General features: G+C 36.4%; 1 protein-coding gene across 14 annotated transcripts in view; it reads right to left on the reverse strand.

The window, feature by feature from the left end:
* BCAS3 (BCAS3 microtubule associated cell migration factor) overlaps window positions 1-20401 on the reverse strand; it is a 370223-nt gene that overhangs the window by 276635 nt on the left and 73187 nt on the right. For all 14 annotated transcript variants that reach the window (XM_055719601.1, XM_055719623.1, XM_055719580.1 and 11 more), the window contains exons 12-13: window positions 15457-15627; window positions 5465-5558 (exon numbers count right to left, since the gene is read on the reverse strand). In XM_055719601.1, the coding sequence (XP_055575576.1) occupies window positions 5465-5558; window positions 15457-15627 (265 nt within the window). The remainder of the gene's footprint in view (window positions 1-5464; window positions 5559-15456; window positions 15628-20401) is intronic.

The following is a 20401-nucleotide window of genomic DNA, read 5'->3' on the forward strand; positions in this document are numbered from 1 at the left end:
AAGGAAATATTTACCAAAATTTTTTATCCAGGCTGTAGTTTAATTATGGTAAAAACTCAACCATAATAAACACAGACCGCAGTGTTAATACTGCTGTGTGACAATGTGTAACAGACAATGGTGACTGTTGTACAATTGCTACTGGTTGTACACAACTGACATTTCTAAACGTCTTACATCTATAGCCTGGAAAAAGTCAAATCACCATTCCAAGAAATGGTGGAAGGCTACATTGTCCTGTAAGCCATGGTAACAGAGCACTTATGTTCATCAAAAAAAAGGAAATTATGCAGGTGAAATTACCTGCAACTCAACGTAGCTAACAACACCCGAGATTATTCTTGTGTGATCAAGGTATATAGACTGTAATCCTGTAAAGACAGGCTTTGTTCCTGGACCAAACAAAAAGGCATCAAGATTTTCTTCAGAAAAAAATATATAACCAGGAAAAAATATGATGCGCAAGTCTGGGAGCATATCTACACAGATGCAGTCTGAGCAATTAATCTGAATTACCTACTGTGAATTAGTAACAGCAGTAAATTTTTGTCTGGACAGTCTGTCCACTGTAAATTGGCCTTCAATTCATCCAAAACTGAATATTCAAGCTAAGATAAATCAAGGGTATGTTAACACTATGTAAAATTATCCACACTAAAGCGTAATGTGATTTTCATTTAATAAGTGAATTAAAGTAACTGTTCTTCGAGTCTCTTTGTAAATATAAGCCTCTTGTTTCCACTGCATCAATATACATGCCAGAGAGACATTAATAAAGTCCCCAGTCTATCAGTATATTACTTCACTTCCTTTTACTATTTATTCTCATCTTGAAAAGTTTTATTAAAAGGCTTGAAGTCTCCCTGAAAGTTAGAAGCTGCCTTCCTTTGTTGAGAAATGAAGGAGTGGACATGGCGCTCTTGACTGTCTGCAGCAGCTGCTTCGCACAGAGGATCAGATGGGTGTTCAAATATGAACGAACCATTCTCAGAACGCAGCTCATTTCCCTCGCAAATGTTTCTGTACGCCTAAAAGATGTGATTTTCTTCTTCGACCATGGATCCTTCTCAATTAGGTTGAAAAAATATTATTATTATTCTCCCAGTCAACTACAAAACAGTGCTAGGATCAAAATACAGCCAGTGACTGCACTTCGCAAGACTCTGTGTATCTGCGGCACCCAGCCTACGGTCTGTCAGCCACGTCTCCCTGCAAAATTCATCTGGCTTGCTGGCCATTTCCTAGCTGCACCAATTACTCTGCTGGCAAGAGCCCAGTTCTGGTCATCACCTGCCCCAGGGCCCCACAGCTCCTTCCTCTTACATGCAAGTATCCTCGCCACATACTGTGGTGCAAGCGTCCCTTCTTGGGAAGGGGCTGTGGTAAAAAAATAAATAAATACCATGTGTATGCATTACTTACTAAACGAATATACTGCAAAATCAGACCCCTTCTTCCTGTTAATAGACAGCATCTCATCCATGGCACTTGGCAATGCTAAATTATTACTATAATATTTATTTGATTTATTCAATATTGGATGGATGTCTAAAAATATCAAAACACGAGTGCTTCAAAAGAGGGACCTTATCTTCACATAAGTCACAAAAGCAATCCCTGGCATATATGGCATTATATAAATAAATCACTATTTTGACATATAATAAAGCATATAGAGAAACTGTGTCAGTTTCCTGTGGAAGAAAAGTATACATTAAATACTCATATTCTAGCAATTAAAAAGGAAAAAAAGAAAACAAGCAGCAGTGCCAAGTCACCTGAACTTGAAGCTTGGAATTGGACGTACTAAGCACACTTCCAGAAACAGAACAAGAATGTTATACAGGAAGTGTGCCCACTGGCCAGCAGAAACTCTGCCACCAAAGCTGACAACACAACTGGCAAAGAGAACAGATTAAGGAAACTCACATCATAATTTTTATTTTTACCACCAGAATAAGGACCCAGTTAGCATTTCATGTCTGTTTCCCAAAGATTCAATCAGCAACAAATGGCAAAGGAGGACCAGTCCTTTTTCACTTTTATTGAACTACTACATATCTTACCTATTAAAATGAAAAATGTTAAGCAGAGAGGCAATAACAATATATGCAGGGTCCCGACTTTTAGAAATTCCATAGGACTAAGGGATTTTGCAGATGAGATGCCTGGCCACAAATTTTCAGCTGCAGTATAAACCCTCCCCTTCCCTCCATTCCCCAGAAAAACCCAGCAACCCACTCCCCATAGTAAACAATCACAACTTTTTTTGAAAACTAAAATTTGATGTGCACAGGAAAAAACACAGAGAAAACCTAAACTACCAGGAACTGCAATTTTTCTCCTTTATGGTTGGTGGTTTGTTTGGGGTTTTTTTCCCCCTTTTCTAATGTTAAACACGATTTGCTATATGTCTCTGACTGAGACTTTTACAGTCTCCCTAAAATCAACTGACTCAAGCAAGCTTTTATTAACATAAGGGTCTGGAAGAGGTATAGAGGGACATGCTAGGCAGCATTAAAAAAAAAACCAGCTATGGTGCCCCCTAAGTATACTCAGAAATGATATTTCAAGGTTGTTATTTTATTATTCAACCAGATTTTCCGAGCATCCATACATGTAATACAAAAAAAAAAAAAAACCACCCAAAAACCCCCCACTAACTATATGTTGTCTCTTCTTTCTTTGAATACCTCAAAACCAGAAAAAACTTCAACAGATTTGCCTTAAATTTAAACACAAGGTAGACCTAAAAGCCAGCAAAAGTTACTACAGAAATGTCTATACAGCACAATGAAATGCTATGCAGAGACACCTCTGCTTGTTCTTGCAGGATTTTGCTTTGTAATGCAGCTAAGGTAAAAGAGCATGCATACAGCAAGCTCTCCTCGTCAATGAACCCAGCTCAGAACTTCACAGAGATTATTTAACATGCTGGGAGGAAAAAACAAAAAAAACCCTCAAAGCCTCAAAGCCTCAAAACCAAAGCAAGACAAACAAACAAAAGACACACACCTTACCAGCCAGAGTCTTGCCATTGCAAGACTTTCAATCAGGCCCACAGTAACATATCTTGGACAGTGTAAGTGCAGTAAAGGATTTCTTCTTGGTTTCAAAAAGAAAGATCAGGGAAAAAAATATGACTGTCATTTACTGACAATTAGTGAGTCTCTCTCCTTCCCACTGGATTGTTTTCTGATAATACTATATTGAAGCAATGTATTACCAGGAGCTGTTTTCACAATGATATCCATAAATTCTGCACTATTATTTATCACAATTAACTTATCTCTAGAAAGCTCCTTGTTCAGTAAGAAAACATGAAAAGGAAAAACAAACAAACAAAAAAGGTATCCTACTGGCAACCAATACCTTTAAAATACAGCTTAAAGTGGCTGTGGCACTGTTCTACTGGTTTACTACACAAAACTCATATATAACCATCTTCCATATCCATCGACCTTCAGTGGTTTCCAGTGTAGTGGTGGCTTTGGTTTAGATTTTTTTCAAACATAATCCTGTAAGTTTTTACAGACCTGAATACCTGTGGAGCTCAGGGGCTCTTGGGTTAAGACATGATGAAATTAAGCTATTTAATCAGTCATAGAAAATAAAATAGTACACTGAAACAGATCAGTGTTCCCTGTTTGCCTTTACAGCATAAGTCTGTAGTTGCTATGCTGCCGTGCAGCATCACATACACTGCTTGAAATAAGTGTTTTTTCACTACAACCAGCCAATAGATGAAGACAGTATCAAAAGCCGCCTCTTGTTTTGTTCTGCTTAGTAATGAGATCAGTTTAATTGGCAAAATACCACTATATAATGGATTAAGATGATGTTACTAACAACGCTGGCTTCAAACAAAATTCTGCCTTGATGTTAAATAAAGAATAGAGAGTCCTGCGTTAAGTGCTGCTTTCAGAGTGTAGGCAGCTGAGGTAAGAGTTTTCAACTGTTTTGATATTGCTGTACCCAGAACATGCGGTATGATTCAATACCTTGCTGTGAGTCATCCCTCCTGCAAATATCTCATAACATATATAATTTGCAATCAGTCAAAAATAACAGCAATTAGAAAAAAGCATTTTGCCATTAAGTATCTTACTGCACCATTAGATATAAGGTAACAGTCAGCTATATCATATACAAAGGATTGTAATGTTAGTACCTGAGCAAACCAAAAGAGCTTAATTATAATAGGAGTAAGTCAATAATATGCAAATATATCCTTCAATTTAAAAAATAACAAGTTAATTGGGTCTTGCATAAACATTCCATTTTCCTTAAATCTGTACAATCATAAAAATTGTCTTAAGGAGACATTTAATTAGTATCTATAAAGCACTCTAAGTTAAGCAGCTGTATTTATTTCACTTAATTAGCACTGCTCAACTCTAGGTATTACCTTTCTACCAGAGTACAAAGCAAAAATATTACTGTTCTGGAATCTGCATAGCTGATTCTCCGTCAAATACATAAAGTTCCACAGAAAAATCTCTTTAAGTATCAGAAGAAAGTTCAGCCAGATGAGAATACAGTTTTTTTATGTCAAAACCTCAGTGAAAATGCTGTGAACTGTGCACCACTATTAAAGAGTTCTGACAGAACAGATGGGATGTCAGAATAAGACCAACTGGTCAGTAAAAGTGAAAACGTAAGTGACATACATTTAGTTTTATTCTTTAAAATGTGACTTCATCCTCAGGATCTTCATGGCCATATTTTAGAAACCGTTGATTTAGGCAAGTAGAAGCTGTTGATTCTCTGGCTGTTTCATTGATTACTACTGCAATTAACCAAACCTTTTTTTTTTCCCTGCCCATAAGTAGAATCATAGACATGTTAATTGTCAAGTTAAGATTTATTAAGAGACAAGATTCGTAGTTATCTCTGCTGCCACGGTCATTGTTCATTCATCAAGAGAAAGGAGAGAAATAGGTACTTTGAGGAGTTTCTTAAAAGTATTTTCATATTATAGTTGATTTCACTCAGGAAAGAGGGTAGAATCACAAATTCTTCATCAATAAAACACATAATGGCAGTGTAAGTTACCTTAAGAAGCAGTGCCAGTGAAATGATTCATTTTATTTTCATTTATGGAGGAGTACAACTTAATACATGTGCTGATCCTCTGGATACCCGCGTATCAGAACACCTGGATACCTGGCTGGCAGGATACCCAAGAGAAGATAATTCCTTAATACTTCTGCTACATTCAAAGTGGCAGACAATCTTCTCACATAGCTTAAGTTTGACATTTCCAGAGAAACCAAATTAACCAGTGTACAGCACAGTCAACACTCAACAGAGCAGGTCAAAAGTCCTAGCAGCAGCGAGGAGATACCTGCATGTGTTAGAATGGTACCTGCAATTCCTCCAAAGCAATGGAACACATACCTGTGACATTCTACTGTCTTCATCTTGTTTACAATTATCACATTAAAACAGTAAAATAACTTACCACTGGGGTTAAAAGCCATGCAGCAAATAGGTTTTTCATGTGCAGGGAAGTGAGCCACGATACCATCACTATCAGAGTCCTCACTGACAAGTACCTGCAGAATATTAATAGAGACAAAAGAAGCTTAGGAAGTAAAAATATGCCTAAGAGAAAATACTAACTTACTGATACAGGAGTTGTTTTAGAAAATATACACAGTGGCATGAATTAGCAATATAACTGCATGTGAATTGAACACAATCAATCTATTTTTTTTAGATAGAGACACGCTCAAATAATCTACTATTAACTAGAAATAATTATACACTTTACACCTAGATTCTCTATTTATTCATCCTATTAAAATAAAGCAAAGTATTACTGGTTTGCTACACAAAGCATCAATGGCTGCACAGAAGCTTATCACAAAAGAAGTCTGCAGGCAGTGCACCAGGAAGCTACATTTACAGTTTCCACTGCCGTTGGCTGAAGCAAGGGTTGTGACCTCTCTGTATGCCTACAGTCAAGAAGGCCTATTATTCATAAATTTGTGACAGGAGTCTCTCGCTCATTCCACTCTCCCATGGACAGGAGCTCCCATTCCACCAGACTCAGCAGCAGTGTGCAGCTGGGCTAAGGTAAGGAGGATCGGTGTAATTACATTGAAGCACACGGGCAGGTCTTTAACTGTCAACAACACGTTATTTTCTCTAAGCAATAACAAAAATCACAGAACAGAAAAAAACCCAAGAGGTAGCATAGAGTTTTTCAAAGAAAAGGGAATATTTAACCATTACGTAAATCAGTATTTTCTTTGGGATTCAAAGTATACATGGCAAACGAGTGGAAAAACGGACCACAAACCCAGATGAAGAAAGCGGGTTTGTTTTCCATCAGTTACATAGGCAGGAACACCACAGCTTGCATCCTGCTAGTAAGTGGTGATGGACTTGAGGTATCTGGATTTCCAAAGGACACAAGAAATATTAAGGACTGGGAACGCATATGAAAGCAGCTACAGTGCAGAATATGCAATGAACAAGAAATTTCTCCATCTTGAATTTGCTTTGATGGACATTAAATAACAGTATTACAAAGGTTGTTAACCAAAACCCCTTAAAAAAAAACCAAAAAAATCATGCTGTGGCAAAATACCTTCTTGCGAACAAGAAAGCAATTATGAGGCAGGAGAGTTTTCATAACAGAGGGAAATTAAGTGGAAAAGGAAATATCTGAACTGAGATCTGTGTTGCGCAACATCTTCTGGAGAAAGGGACAAAGGATAAGCTTTTGATTTTATTTAAACAAAAGGCTATTTGAAGTTGATAAAACTACTTGGGCCAGTCAAAACTAAAGCTGACTGTGAAGACTTACAAAAGGACCTCCAAAAGAACACAGTATCTAATTGCACGAAAAGGAAAATATATTCTTAGATCTGTGGCAGAGAACCAAAAGATATGTGGACAAAACATATGCAGGAGCTGTAAAATTATTTTATTCCTTGGTTACATCATGTTAAAAACTAAATTAAGTAAAATAATGAGAAAGATCTGTCAGAAAAGGACTTAATAGAAAGAGTTTCTGTGGTAAGTAAAACCCACCTTCTTAATAAGATAGCGCAAAATTTCCCATTTCAACTTGTCTGCTGCTTCAAAGATAATCTGAAAGGTTTTTAATACTTCCTATTCCTAACAGATATCAGAATAATTTGAAGATATTTTTATGCTTCAAAAAGAGAAATCATCTTTAAGTGTTTAAAGAAGTCACGTAATATGGATGAAGAGGCCTGCGCCTGACTTACTTTAAATGTTCAAATTACTTGGCACTGTCACATAAGCACAATTATGGTTTTGCTTTCCGTTGTCAGCATTTCGTGCTTATTCCAGAACCACTAACCAAAGGGTCTGGAGATCTTCCTAAGAGCTTTTCAAAGGAACAGTGTTCTTTTCTCAGCCTATATAAACTGCACTAAATAACTCCTATACATCTTTTCACAGCTTCCACTTTTAGGTAACCCAGTCTTATCCTAAACATTTTGCTCTAATTAAAGATACACGGTAATGATAAAGTAGCATCATAAAACAGCTTTACAAAAGAAAGAAAAGTTGGGGTTTTTATTTTTAAATCTAGTCTGTTAAACAAAAAATATTAATCTAGAAATGGGGAGGTATCAACAGTACCTAAATCATTGCTTAAAAAGTTACATAGCATCATCTTCTACAGACTGTAAAATGGATTAATTCAGCATGGTCTTTTTTTTTTTTTTTTTTTAACCTCATGATAAATGTACCACTGCTGTCATCCCTGCAACATAAAACCCCTATTTAACAGACAAGGAACACTCTGGATGGTAAGACAACCTTTAAATATTTTTCCTCTGGAAAGAAGATACAAAGCAAAAATCTGACAACATTAAAAATTGTGAAACACCTTAGACATACCAATCTGAGAATACACTAAAGCCCAAATCTATTACTTGTATGCTATGCTAACTGACTCCACACTTTGAAATGTTTTATTTTCAATCACTGCTTAAAATTACCTTCCTGGAAAAACACCCTTTGTGTTTAATCTAAACGGACTTTTTAAAAAATCTCTTTTCACTGTAAAAGCTGATTTTCAGGTACAGCAAACCAGTCCTTATTTTAGCTGTTATACAATTCCATTGTTTGTGATAGAAATACAAGGAAGAAGAACTTGTCAGCATAACATCCCATCGAGAATGAAAGAAAAGCAACTGTAAGCTTGTGGATCCTGAAAACCCTCGCCTGCCACCAAAGCTTGACTCATGCAGAGCTTTCAGACTCAAGTAAAATTATGTTAGTATCCTGCATTGGCCAAGTTGGGGGGGGGGGGGGGTGTAAAAAAGAAAAACCCCAAAAAGCACCTTCATTACTCAGAAAATTGCAGATCCTTGGATACTGGAGAATCTGAAACTCAGGTTGTGATGGTGCCACATCACCTCCTTTCTTGACATCTGATATCTGTCACTCCCTACCGACTGCGGCCAGAGAACTGAAATACTTGCTTCTGAAGCACACACATGGAAACAACACTTGCTGGTGCAAGGTAAGATGAAGTTGGAAAAAATGTTCATCTTTTTAAAATCAACATGAAAAAAAATATCCTTGTGGAACAGAGAAGAAAAGTACCGTTTTAAAATCACCAACTTCTATTTAAACCTATAGGCTGCACTGCAAGATTTTTCATGTCCTTCCCTTGCACTTTTGCCATGGACAGTTGGGGAAAACATACATCATTTTTTACAATTTCAACACTACAAAGAAGGGAGAAAAAAAATATCAAAGGAATTACAGCAGCTGACTTAACTACATCATCAACCAAAGAGGAGCCTCTTTGGAAACATCCCTTCCAAACATGCCACAAAAGAAAAGCCTGGTTCACATGGCAATTTACAACTTCCATAGCTTTAAAAATCATAGTAGGATTTTCACCATCGTATACAACCTAAAGGAAAACAAAATTATGCTGATATAACACGAGATGCTTTATATGGGAATACATTATTTTCTGTATTAGAGACCTTTAAATGGATATAACTGCCCTGGTACAACAGGGTTTATATAGATCTAAATAGATCAAATAGCACAGATTTCACGTAGACAAGGATGAAGACTGGAGCTGTACAGGAATGAAGAAGTATTCAAGGCTCTGCCACGGAGGCTTCCCAAGTTTTAGAAGCCACTTCTTGCCAAGGGAGAAGTGGAAGACGCTATCTGCAAAGGTGCTGGAGAGAACGATGCCCGTCGGCTAACAAATGGCACATTAAATCAATACCCACATTGTACAACTAGTTCCTTTCGGCCAGTTTATGGTTTCTTACCACTGAAAAGAGTAGAGTTGGAAATTTTTCTTGGAAGTCAAAACAGTGGTACAAATTGCCTAATAATGCATGCAAGTGCTGTCAAAAAGCTTGAAGGAAGCAGCTCGTTCAGCTTCCCAATGCACAGAACATACAAATCCCACAGGAATCCCGAGCCTGCAATCTTTTTCATCCCAAACAAGCTTCATCCTCCAAGGCAGTGGCCTCTAACCACTCTACTATTAAGAGTAAAAGACCGTACAGAGTCTCTCATTGAAAAAGGTTCATAAATCTTAGCAATACTCTTATAATTGCATAGTCACTGAGGTTCATATGGATGTTTGAGTATCTTCCTTGCAGAGTTCCCTACCATTACAAATAGAAACACCATTTTAAGAAAAACCAACAAGAAACAAAACACTAAGGCTCTTCTACCAAAACGGCCTTGTAAATGAGCATTCAGCCTGTTTCTGATGCCCAAATACTATCTTATCAAGAGAGCGGCAACATAATTTTCAAAAAAGCTGCCCAGCCAACCCAGTCCATAGCGGGAGACACTGAGCCAATGCTGCAGCTCTCAAGCCAGCTCTATTAGAGTTCAACAGAACACCATAGTTGATCAAAGATGAATCAAATCCTCTTTATCTTACTCTAAAACAGAAAGAGACAAAACACCTAGGGGATCATTACATTTATTATCAGAAAACAGTGTTTGCTTTGAGGGCAAGAGATAGCTGAAGCCAAAGCTTTTTTCTCCTATGCCATATTTTTCTTCATTCATTGTATTTTCCATACTGCTGAACAGAAGCCACTAGTAATTATGACTTCAATTATTTTAATCTTTCAAGGCAAATTACACCACTTATCCCAGTGGAGACATGTTTTTAAATAAAACATGAAAGTAACACAAATAAAAATGGACACAAATCTAATCACGCAGGTCCTACTCTTAATCAAATTAAGAAAGAATAATCTCATCGTCGTAATAACAAAGAGGTTTGGCAATATTTATAAATATGGGTATTATATACTAGAGAAATCTTTGTATATACACTTATTAAGATCTCCATTGATTTAAATAGCTGAAGTTAAGAGCAGTGTTTGCTTCAGTTCCTAAGACGTATGCACAAAAACCAGCCCCCTCCACACCGACCCCCCCAGTTAGCCTCCCCCAACTTATAGCTAAGGTCAAACATCAGTGGAAAAGGGCTAAAAGTGATAGATCTGTGGCATTAACTACTGCACTCCTTTTAATAGAATCCAGCATAAACTCAAAACAGCCTTGTGCTCAGCCTGAACCATTTATCTGAGACAAAAATGTCTTCTTGACAAAAAACAGATCTCCTTTAATAAAAGTAAGGCAGACAGTATTATGCTCTGAGGGAATCCTGTTGCTCTTTTTATATTTATATATAAAAAGAATTCTTCTGTAATACACGTAGATATAAAAAGTGAAGAAAATTGATGCCAAATATATGAGCATCAGAACATCAAATTAACCTTTGTGAAACCGTTCTTATAAATAAAAGCACTGGTGTTAATGACCAGTGGAATTACGTATGTAGTTGGAAGTTCTATTATTGAATACACTTTATTCTTCTAGCTTCTTTTTCCTCTAGACCAAAGTTTCACAACAATTCTTGCTCCTGATAAACATCTTCATTTGGTTCAATTGTTATCAACTCCTTACGAAATGAAAATGAACTTTTGAAACTGCAGCAGTCTAACTTTTTTTCTGAAAATTCCTCTTTAATGCAATAAAAAGTTAATAGGGAACAGAAAAAAGCACCAATCACATTTTAAAACATAAAAAGATCAACATGTTATCCTATTTTTATAAGTTATTTTAAAAATATTTCCTCAAATATTTTCATGAGTTTTGGATGACCTGTGAAAGCAACACAATGATATCTCATCAATCACACTGCTCTATCAAAAGCACTAAGAATCAAGTTTTGTATTTTTAAATGGCCACATATTTCTCTGTCAACTAAATGTTAGATGTTTAAAAGATTTACATTCAGTCACAAAACTGGCCACTTTTGAGAAAGGTCATTATTGCAGACTACATGTGGGTGGCCTAGTTGGTGAATTAATTAAGAATACAGAAACAAAGGTCGAAAGAAAATAATTTTTCTTTAAAACTCAAGCCACTAAAGTCTTACACATTTAATTCCAATTACGGCAAAAGAGGACATCTGTACAGCTTTAGTTTTATCCATTTCAACTAATTAACAGATTCAAATAAATAGTCATTACATCTAACTGAAAAGTTCGCTAACACTTCATTAGAAGGAAGTTTAAACAAGCACACAACCTTGTTAACATATTTTGGTTTACCACAAAGTTACTTGGGCATCTCGATAATTATTTTGACTCCCTTTACAAATACATCATGACAGCCAACTTCAATAATTCCACATTCCTTTGCATTTAATTACCCCATAATTCAGATTTTCTTAAAGTACCACCAATTATGAAGGTAGGAGCTATCATATAAACAACTGTTGGGTTTGAGACTTTACTACAATATCTACATTTATAAGGTTTATTAAAAATACTTTCCCTGCAGATTTAATCCTGCAAGATTACATTAGAAGATTTCTTTGGTCTTTAGTTGTATATTTTTCAGGGGTAAGCTAGCATTTCAACCTCTGCCATGGTAGCCCAGTACACTTCATGAAATGCATTTACTCCCATCTCGCATTCTTCATATTGGGTATCTTTGAAACAGCAGATATAAAAAAAAATTGGTGAAAACGTAGAGATTTAGTTAGTCCTTCTGGGTCATGTCCAAAACATGTTCCTTCAGTTGTTCTACTGGCAAATTAATCTGTATGTTCATACACAAGTACAGAGCGGTTCACTCCATCTTTAAAATCTATGTTGCTATGCTCAAAGTCAATGGACAAGCACATGCATCATTACTTTGCAAGCCTATATATATATACACACACACAAAAATATATATATATACACACACACAAAATCCTAATTCCCAGTGGAAAAAGTGCTTATTTCTCCTTCAAAACGACATGCTTGCTTGCCTTAGAGTTACATTTACTGTCATCTTCTTCCACTTCCCCTCTCTTTTTAAAACAGGCATCTTCTTTTTTTTTTTTTTTTTTTTTTTTTTTTTTTTTTTTACTATATGCTATCTTAAAGATATATTTTATTACTTGGGAAATGTTTTCCTTCATTACAACACCCAAATTCTTTGTTAGGCTGTGCAGGTAGATAGAAATCTTTATTGACCTGAAAGAGGTGAGGTATTCCTTTCTCACGAGGAGTCTGTTGATAAGAAAGTAACTCTTTTCTGCTTCTGAAACTCCCCTCGTTTACGATTAGGCTGACAACCTCTGAAAACCATGCACACACACACAAGTATGATGAAAAGTATTCAAGGCTTTCAAACTGTGAATTCAGCACAGAAAGCACTCGGCAGGCATTACTAATGCTTGTGGTTTCCTAGTCAGTTTAGGAAGACCAACGCTGGTAACGGGCAGAGACACCCAGCAGCGTCCCTGGCCAGCAAAAATTAAATATTCCAAAAGGCATCTTCATTGTAGAAGAAAGCAGGAATGCCGCCAAGTGTTTCTTTGTACCCACCCAGACCTCTTATTTCCCACCTGGAATCTGAAAACTGGGATGATAAAACCAGTGACTGGCAAAATCACTGCCACACACCATCAAGAAAAGAGGCCAAACTATACAAGGCGTTTGTGATCCTGCTGTGCAGCAACTACTTTCTCTTAACCACAGGTGAGGCTGGACCTTGCACTCATCAACCTGCTCAATCACTTCTCTAGTTCAACCGAAGTGTCAGCCATAACGTAGCTTGGATGACTTCTATCAAACCAGCTTGCCACAACAGAATAAAACACTTGCAGAAATTAAAGCAATGCGGAAGATCTATGCAGCTCAAACAGCCGCACGGATTTCCAACCTGCACGATGCTTAACCACGAGTTTATGCTGAAGTAGATGAGCAATCACATTCAGTTCAGTGGGAATACTCACATCACCTAAAGGTCAGGCTCACTGAAACGCTTTCCTGAACTGAAGCTTCACTGAATTATGCTTTAAAAAGTAGCCAGGACTACCCGGCCAGTAACAAATACGTGCCATCCAAACTAGCATGCTTGTCTCCTTCTGCCAGCACGCAAGCACCGGATCCCTGCCAAGCGCCCTGGGACAAGTCGATTCACACAACTACCAAAATGCGAATCTGCTGTGTTCCAACAGGGCTGTGTGCACAAAGGCCGTGGAAACAGCTGGAGTGATGGACGGGAACTCAGTGGGGCTTGGGAGCACACCCGACACCCCTTACACCAGAAGGTTCTTTACTGGGGCAGTGTTGAATGACATTCTTTATTTAGACCATTTATTTTTAATCAACTTTCTTTTTGCTAGATGCATATTTCAGTAAGGAAAGATTGTTAAAAAGTTGTCTGGACCACGAAAATCTAACAATGCAAAAAGATTCTTTCATTTTTTCCCAGGGGGAAAAAAATGGTGCTAATTCTGAAAGTAAGGCTCAGCACTGAAAATAAATTATTAATTTAATAGCATTTTAAAACTTCAGATCACAAAAATACAAACAGAAGACATACAAACAATTAGGATATCTAATTTAGAGCTTCCTTCCCTAGAGATTCAAGACAAAAAATATTTTACTAGAACTGATGGCTTATTTATGTTACAGCAGCAGTATTTGGACAAGGCAAATGTTATCATTTTTACAACTACTTTTCTATAGTGCCCTTTAGGCTTGATAGCTCCCTACTATTGTTAAGGTCAGAGGACAAGTTCATAAAACCTCTAAATCATACATAACAAGACTTAAAAACCTAAGATATATCATTTTTTTTCCCCTAGACCTATGCAGAAGAATCAAAGCACAATGACCATCAGAAATAATGACCGCATTAAACAAGGCTTCATGAGAAATTTATGAAGCAGAATTTTTCTTCCTTTTTCTTTTTTTTCTTTTTTTTTTTTCCCCTGGCAGTATAAAAAGAGCCAAAAGACATTTTTTTTCCAGGAAACAAAAACAAACCCCATGGCCAACAGACTTATTTTAAGACCTGACTCTAAGACCTTAAGTAAAATAAATTCTTTTTTCCATTCTCTTTTTTTCTTTTCTTTTAATTTTGCAAGAAAAGGCCTATAATGTTGTATGAACAATCACTTTTCAGTGCAACATTACTTGGCTAAGTACTTCCAAAACTAATTCTCAGGCACAACCACAGCTCAAACAGCATACTGGAGGTTTTGTTGGTTTTCAAGAAAAACATTTCATTTTACTCTCAGGTAAGAAAAGAAAAGAACTTGACTACTGATTTGTCATTAATACCTTACTAACTTACCTGCAATAAGCATCAGAAAGGTAGGAGGAAAACGAGAAAAAATACAGGATTTTTCTTTTTTAAATTCAAGAAGTGTCAACATAAGGAGAACAATTTTATAAAATAGTTAAAGAATAATGAAGTGTATGGGAGTCCTGCATAAACACTGACCTCCAGGACCAGAGTAAAATTGAAATGACTGATAGAAACAAACACAAAAGGCACAGATATCTTCTATGTCATAAAGACAGTACAAAACACCAATTTAAAGTTTGTGTGATAATGGGATGGATTTTTTAAACAAATTATTTTGCCTGACACACTGTACTGTATATTACTAGTAAAACAGGGCATATGCCTCACAAAACAGCATCATGCTTGATCACATTTTAGTTTTCAAATTTATGTAAAATTGTAAGTTTTTATACTTAATATCCAACTCCACTCATCCTCTTTTTTAAACTGGAATTCAACAAGTCACCGTATTTCTAGACAACCACATTTTCCAGCCACATTATATATTAATAAATGCAATCAGACTACATATACATTTCAACTGATCAGCATAAATCAATGTCAATTATGAACAAGTGTTAGAGAGACAAAATGTGACACTTCACACTTGATCTTGTCAAAGTGTCACATAAATATGTTGTAAGGACAATATATATTTTGGCTTAATTTCAGTCCCAAATACGACTTTATCACAGCTGCGTGTGTCTGTAAGAGTTTCTGACCTAGCAAAAATCTCATCTATTTTTCATTTTCAAAAGCATAAAATACATTTTCCTGAGATTTTTGTGAAAACGAATGCATATTTGGTTTCTGTGCGAACTCTATTACCTGCCCTTCTGCAACTGTCTCTGTATCAATGATGGTGATGATTCCAGGCACCAGAGGACTTCGACGAATGTTGCTATGAGCTAAAATTTCTTCTTCGGTTGCTCCTGAAGGCTGCGTCCCTGTCAGCTGCGTAACTACTTTCCCCACCATCGTAAGTCCAGTCTTTATCGTCTATAAAAAGGAAGAGAACCAATAAATAATGTTTAGGGCTGTTTTGTGGATCCATCTTGAATTTTTTCCTCAACACCATTAATATAAGTAGATCATGCACACCAGAAGAACACAAAACAAATGTTTTTATAAGTGATATATAAACTGCAAAAGGCTGGATATAACAGAAATACCCTGGAAAAAATTAGCATCTTATCAATGTAAAGTATTCATCTTTGTTTTGGAATTAAATGCTTCCAAAAATTCTTGAAAAAAGAAATATTTTTATGTTGCCTAAACGTTACGATTTTTTTCTCTCTTTAACTTATTAGTTACTTATTACAAGAGGCACAGAGCACAGACAGTTAGAAGAATCAAACAATAAAGCCAAGATGGGTGTGTGTGGAGGGCAGTGTTATATAGAGCAATACTTGTAGCCCCTAATGGTTAATACTGAAATAGTTATGCCTTCCGCACAAGTGCAAGAGACAAGCAATTTGGCCTCTGATAGACAGGACAGAACCACTTGTTTCTCAGCAATTATGCCTTTTGCAGCATTAAAACTGAACATGGGACTCAAACCCAGCAAAATTAAAGAAGCCATCCTCAAGGCACCAGAAGGGAAACTCTATACAAAGTACACACATATCCCATTACAAATCACAGGACTTTCCATAGCCTGCATGTTTTCCAGACATGGGTTTGAAAAAACACTCATTGCACCAGCTTTTATCATCTAAAGATGCTGAAGATTGTTTTTATTTTGCTTTATTTTATTTGGAGAAAGAGGGAGAGTGCACACAGTAGGAGAGATACAGATTTAAAGAAAACCAACCCAAACTACAACTTTAAATATTTTCTCCTTGAATCAAGGACTGTGCCTTATTTGCCTATAAAGAACTGAGCAGATTTATTATGCAATATAAACAAGAAATAGCAAAAGAGATCAGAATGGAATGACACTATAACAAGCCAATTCTTAACTAAAAAGTCAAGCTAAGCTGCCTGCTAAATTGAAAAGGAAAAAAACCGTACGGATCACAGGCTGAAACCAAGAAGCAGCCACAAATCAATTGCAATTGCTTTGTTTAGTGCTAAAATCTCAAACTGCAGTGATTAGAAAACACATTAGTGTTCATCAATTAGCAGCCAAACGTTTGTTTTAATAATTCATAGGAAATGACTTACACAAAGTCTGTTAGTGTGTTGTCAGGAAAACCTCTGAAGGGCCAACAGAATTAGGCGCCACACTGTATTGATGGCAATATCCAGCCAGGAAGCCTGATTAACCTCTGAGATGCCTCAGCTGATGTACTTACCCCATTAATGCTAATGGAGATACTACCACTTAAAATCGAGCCATGCCTTTATCACAGAAATGTCTTTGGGGTTTAAAGTCTTTAGTAATATCCTGCCATTTGTTTCTTATTATTTCTTTTAATACTCAGACACAACAAATGAGAACAAAACAAATTTTAACAGTGGCAAATTCAGAAGGCTGAAAAACGTACCAGGTAATGGTATCAGCGGAATAGACCTAAAATAGACTTAATGCCATCACAAGAACGTATTTCAACTTTCCCTACAAAAACTGACAAGGCAGTTTTCTGGCCAATAGTTACAATCATTTAAATTGCACTGGTAGTTTATACAGCAGGAAAAAAAAAATCCGAACAGAAGTACTATATGGCAAAATACCTATGCAAATTAAAAGACCAAGAACTGCAACTGGCCTATTTTAGAAAATGTTTTTAATGTTTTAGCTAGAGAAACTGTACGACGAAGTGCCAAATATATATTTATAGCTCTCTAGAAAAAAAATTAACATGTTTATCTAGCAAAATGCATTACCATTACATGGTAGACTGTGACTGCGGGACTACTGAGAAGTAATAGGTGTACAAAGATGTGGCCAATGCCATTAGCTCAGAAATATCAGTGCAAAACCATTACGACACTTACTTCTTTGTGCTATGTGTATATTTCCAAAAACTTCTTTGGTAATCTTTAACCTTTCCCATGCCATATCAGCTGTCCCCTCTATCCATTAGAGCTAATGACCTCGCTCTCACATAAGCTGTTAGTACTCATTAAGAAGTTATCAGGTAACAAGAGAAAACAGATGCAGCCTTTGCTAAATCACTTCACCACTACAGGATTAAAAGATATGGAGAAAGAATCAACTAAAGAAGTTATGAGGTGAGAAGAACTTGGTTTATAATTTGATGCTAGGCATTCGACAGACCAAATAAATTTAAAATTAAAAAGGTTAAAGTTTGCACTGTCCCAGTTCCTTTGTCATGGGAACCTGCCAATGCATACCCAGTGAAATTTTCTTAGAAATAAAATTGAAAGACTTGATCCAGTTCCTTTTGTAAGTAATGATGCACATTGTACAAACACACAATGTATCTGTATGCTCGCATGTACCCTAAAATAAGACTGTTCTCATTCATCCAAATATGAAGAAAAACATACATTTAATTAAAATAACTGTATGCACTCATACCTCATTTATTTGAAAAACAAGTACAACTTTAATTAGATGAGAAAATTAAAATGCATCATTCGGTGCCTGTTAGGCTGTTCTGTTCCAACAAAGGTCTTAACTCCTTTTAGTGACAAAATCGTTCCCGTTTCTCATAATAAACACATTTTACATGATTTATTTCTTTACAAATGAAAAATCTATAGAAAGCAGAAAGAGATATCACAGAAATATGGCTTGGTAGTCAAAGATGTGAAAGCCTAATGGTTAGTTTGAACAAAATGAACATACTATCAATTATAGATTCCAGTTCAAACTAAATGTTTGTTGAAATGCTCATGCCTCACAAAGATGTTTCCCTTCCCTTCCCCGCTCTTGCCACATACTCTGCAAAGAGGCAGAACAGGGAGAAACCTGTTAGGAAATTGATCTCAAACAGCATGGCAAGTGTGACCGCTTGGGATACATTAGGATGGGGAAGGTCTGCATGAGCACTACTTGAACGGAGAGTGAGCTGAAACCTGACTCACCCAGGGGCATGGTGGGACCAAACCTCTCTTCAACAAGACATAGGGGGGAAAAAAAAAAACAAGCATGGAGACATAAGAATGTCTTTTCCTAAATTCCCCTTCCTTGCTGCATCCAAAAATGGATCAATATGGATAATTACAACAAGCCATTTCACATCTGGATGCTCATCTCAAACCAAGCACCTGAATATTCTCCCATCACTAATACTATTAAGTAATGAAGTGGTTTATTCTAAAAGATATTCTGCATCCATTCTACCGTGTTTGTTCAACTAGAGTGAAAAGAATCTTTATCCCACATGTAACAATATTTTCATTTTTCCAAACACATCAGTTTCTGCCTTTGCTAATCATTAACCTAAATTGGAATCTTCACACATTTTCTCTTTCCAGAAATCTTCTGCTTGGTCAAATTACAGAAATTACCAAAGCTTTTTAGAACAAGATCAGACAGAGAGCCACCAAACAAATGTGGGGTAATTAAAGTAAGAGATCGAGCGAAGAAAAAATGTCTGTGTTTTTCCAGCAACAACAAAAAGCAATGCTCTTACAAGATGCATCTAAGGAAAAACAGGAAAAAGTTCAATGTTCAAAATAAAACCCTTCTAGAAATTATAAAATCAAATGGGAAGATGATACAAAGGAATTCTTCATAATGTTACCAGAACAAGAGTTTTGGCATCAGTAAACACCACACTCCAACATGACCACAATTTGGAACTTGGTGCTCTCAGTTACCAGAGGAGCTTCTGACTCCCAAGTTATTTGATTAAGGACATAATTTATTTTCTGCATCAAGTATAGTACACAGCAGTACACGCACTGAGGACAAACCCACTATTCACTACCAGGACACTCAAAAATATTTATCATCAAAGAGAATACCATTAAAGTAAATATTCTGTATTGCCTTTGAGACCTTCTAGGGAGAATCTGAAAGGTAATTCTCAAAAGTGACCCTGTTGAAATTATTCTTTGCTCTCGGCTTTATTCTTCTCTATATGAAGGTTCCTTCACTTCCCTCAATAAAGAAACTGGAACCCAAACAGAGAAAATGCTGTAACTTAAGATAACAGGGCTCAACAAGAACTTCTATGGAATCGCTTCTGAACCAAAAAAAACACTGTAGGGAACAGGAAAGGACAACCACTTCCAAAAAATCCAATACCTCTGCCGATCAAAGCAAATTACAAACTATTGCAGGCAGATAGGATATAACAGCAGTAGAGGTTTAAAAATTGTCTTATTTAAGCAAGGGGTAACGTTTATGGTGAGGTAATGAGATGGACAAAGAACAACAGATATTTGGAGTAGGTATTTGCCAAAAAGAAAGCATTTCAGTTATCAGAGATGAAAACCTGCCAGTCGATAAACCAAGATTAAATGAAATCAGTAAAAAATCTAACATTTCAGACTTAGTGTTGCACACTCGGACATGAGTAACAAATCAATACAGTAAGGCTGAGATATGCTCAAGAGCCAAATCATGTGAATACTTAAAACAGTATCAGTATTAATCTTGTCTATCACAGTAACAACTAACATTCAGTCCAGAGCAAAAGCAACGTGCTATGCAAAATAAAAAGCATGACAGAGATTGTGCCTTTGTGATTATTCGTTTTCCTAACTTTCACTATTTATCACTCTAGAGAGACTAACAACCTTCTCTTTCCTATGATTACAAACACATTTTATCTTCAGTATCTATTCACATGATACAACATCACTACTTCAGTGCTGCAAACGTTCACTTTAATGTGGGAATTTCTGGATTATG

Source organism: Falco cherrug, chromosome 1 (assembly GCF_023634085.1).
Source record: "Falco cherrug isolate bFalChe1 chromosome 1, bFalChe1.pri, whole genome shotgun sequence".
Taxonomy (NCBI): Eukaryota; Metazoa; Chordata; class Aves; order Falconiformes; family Falconidae; genus Falco; species Falco cherrug.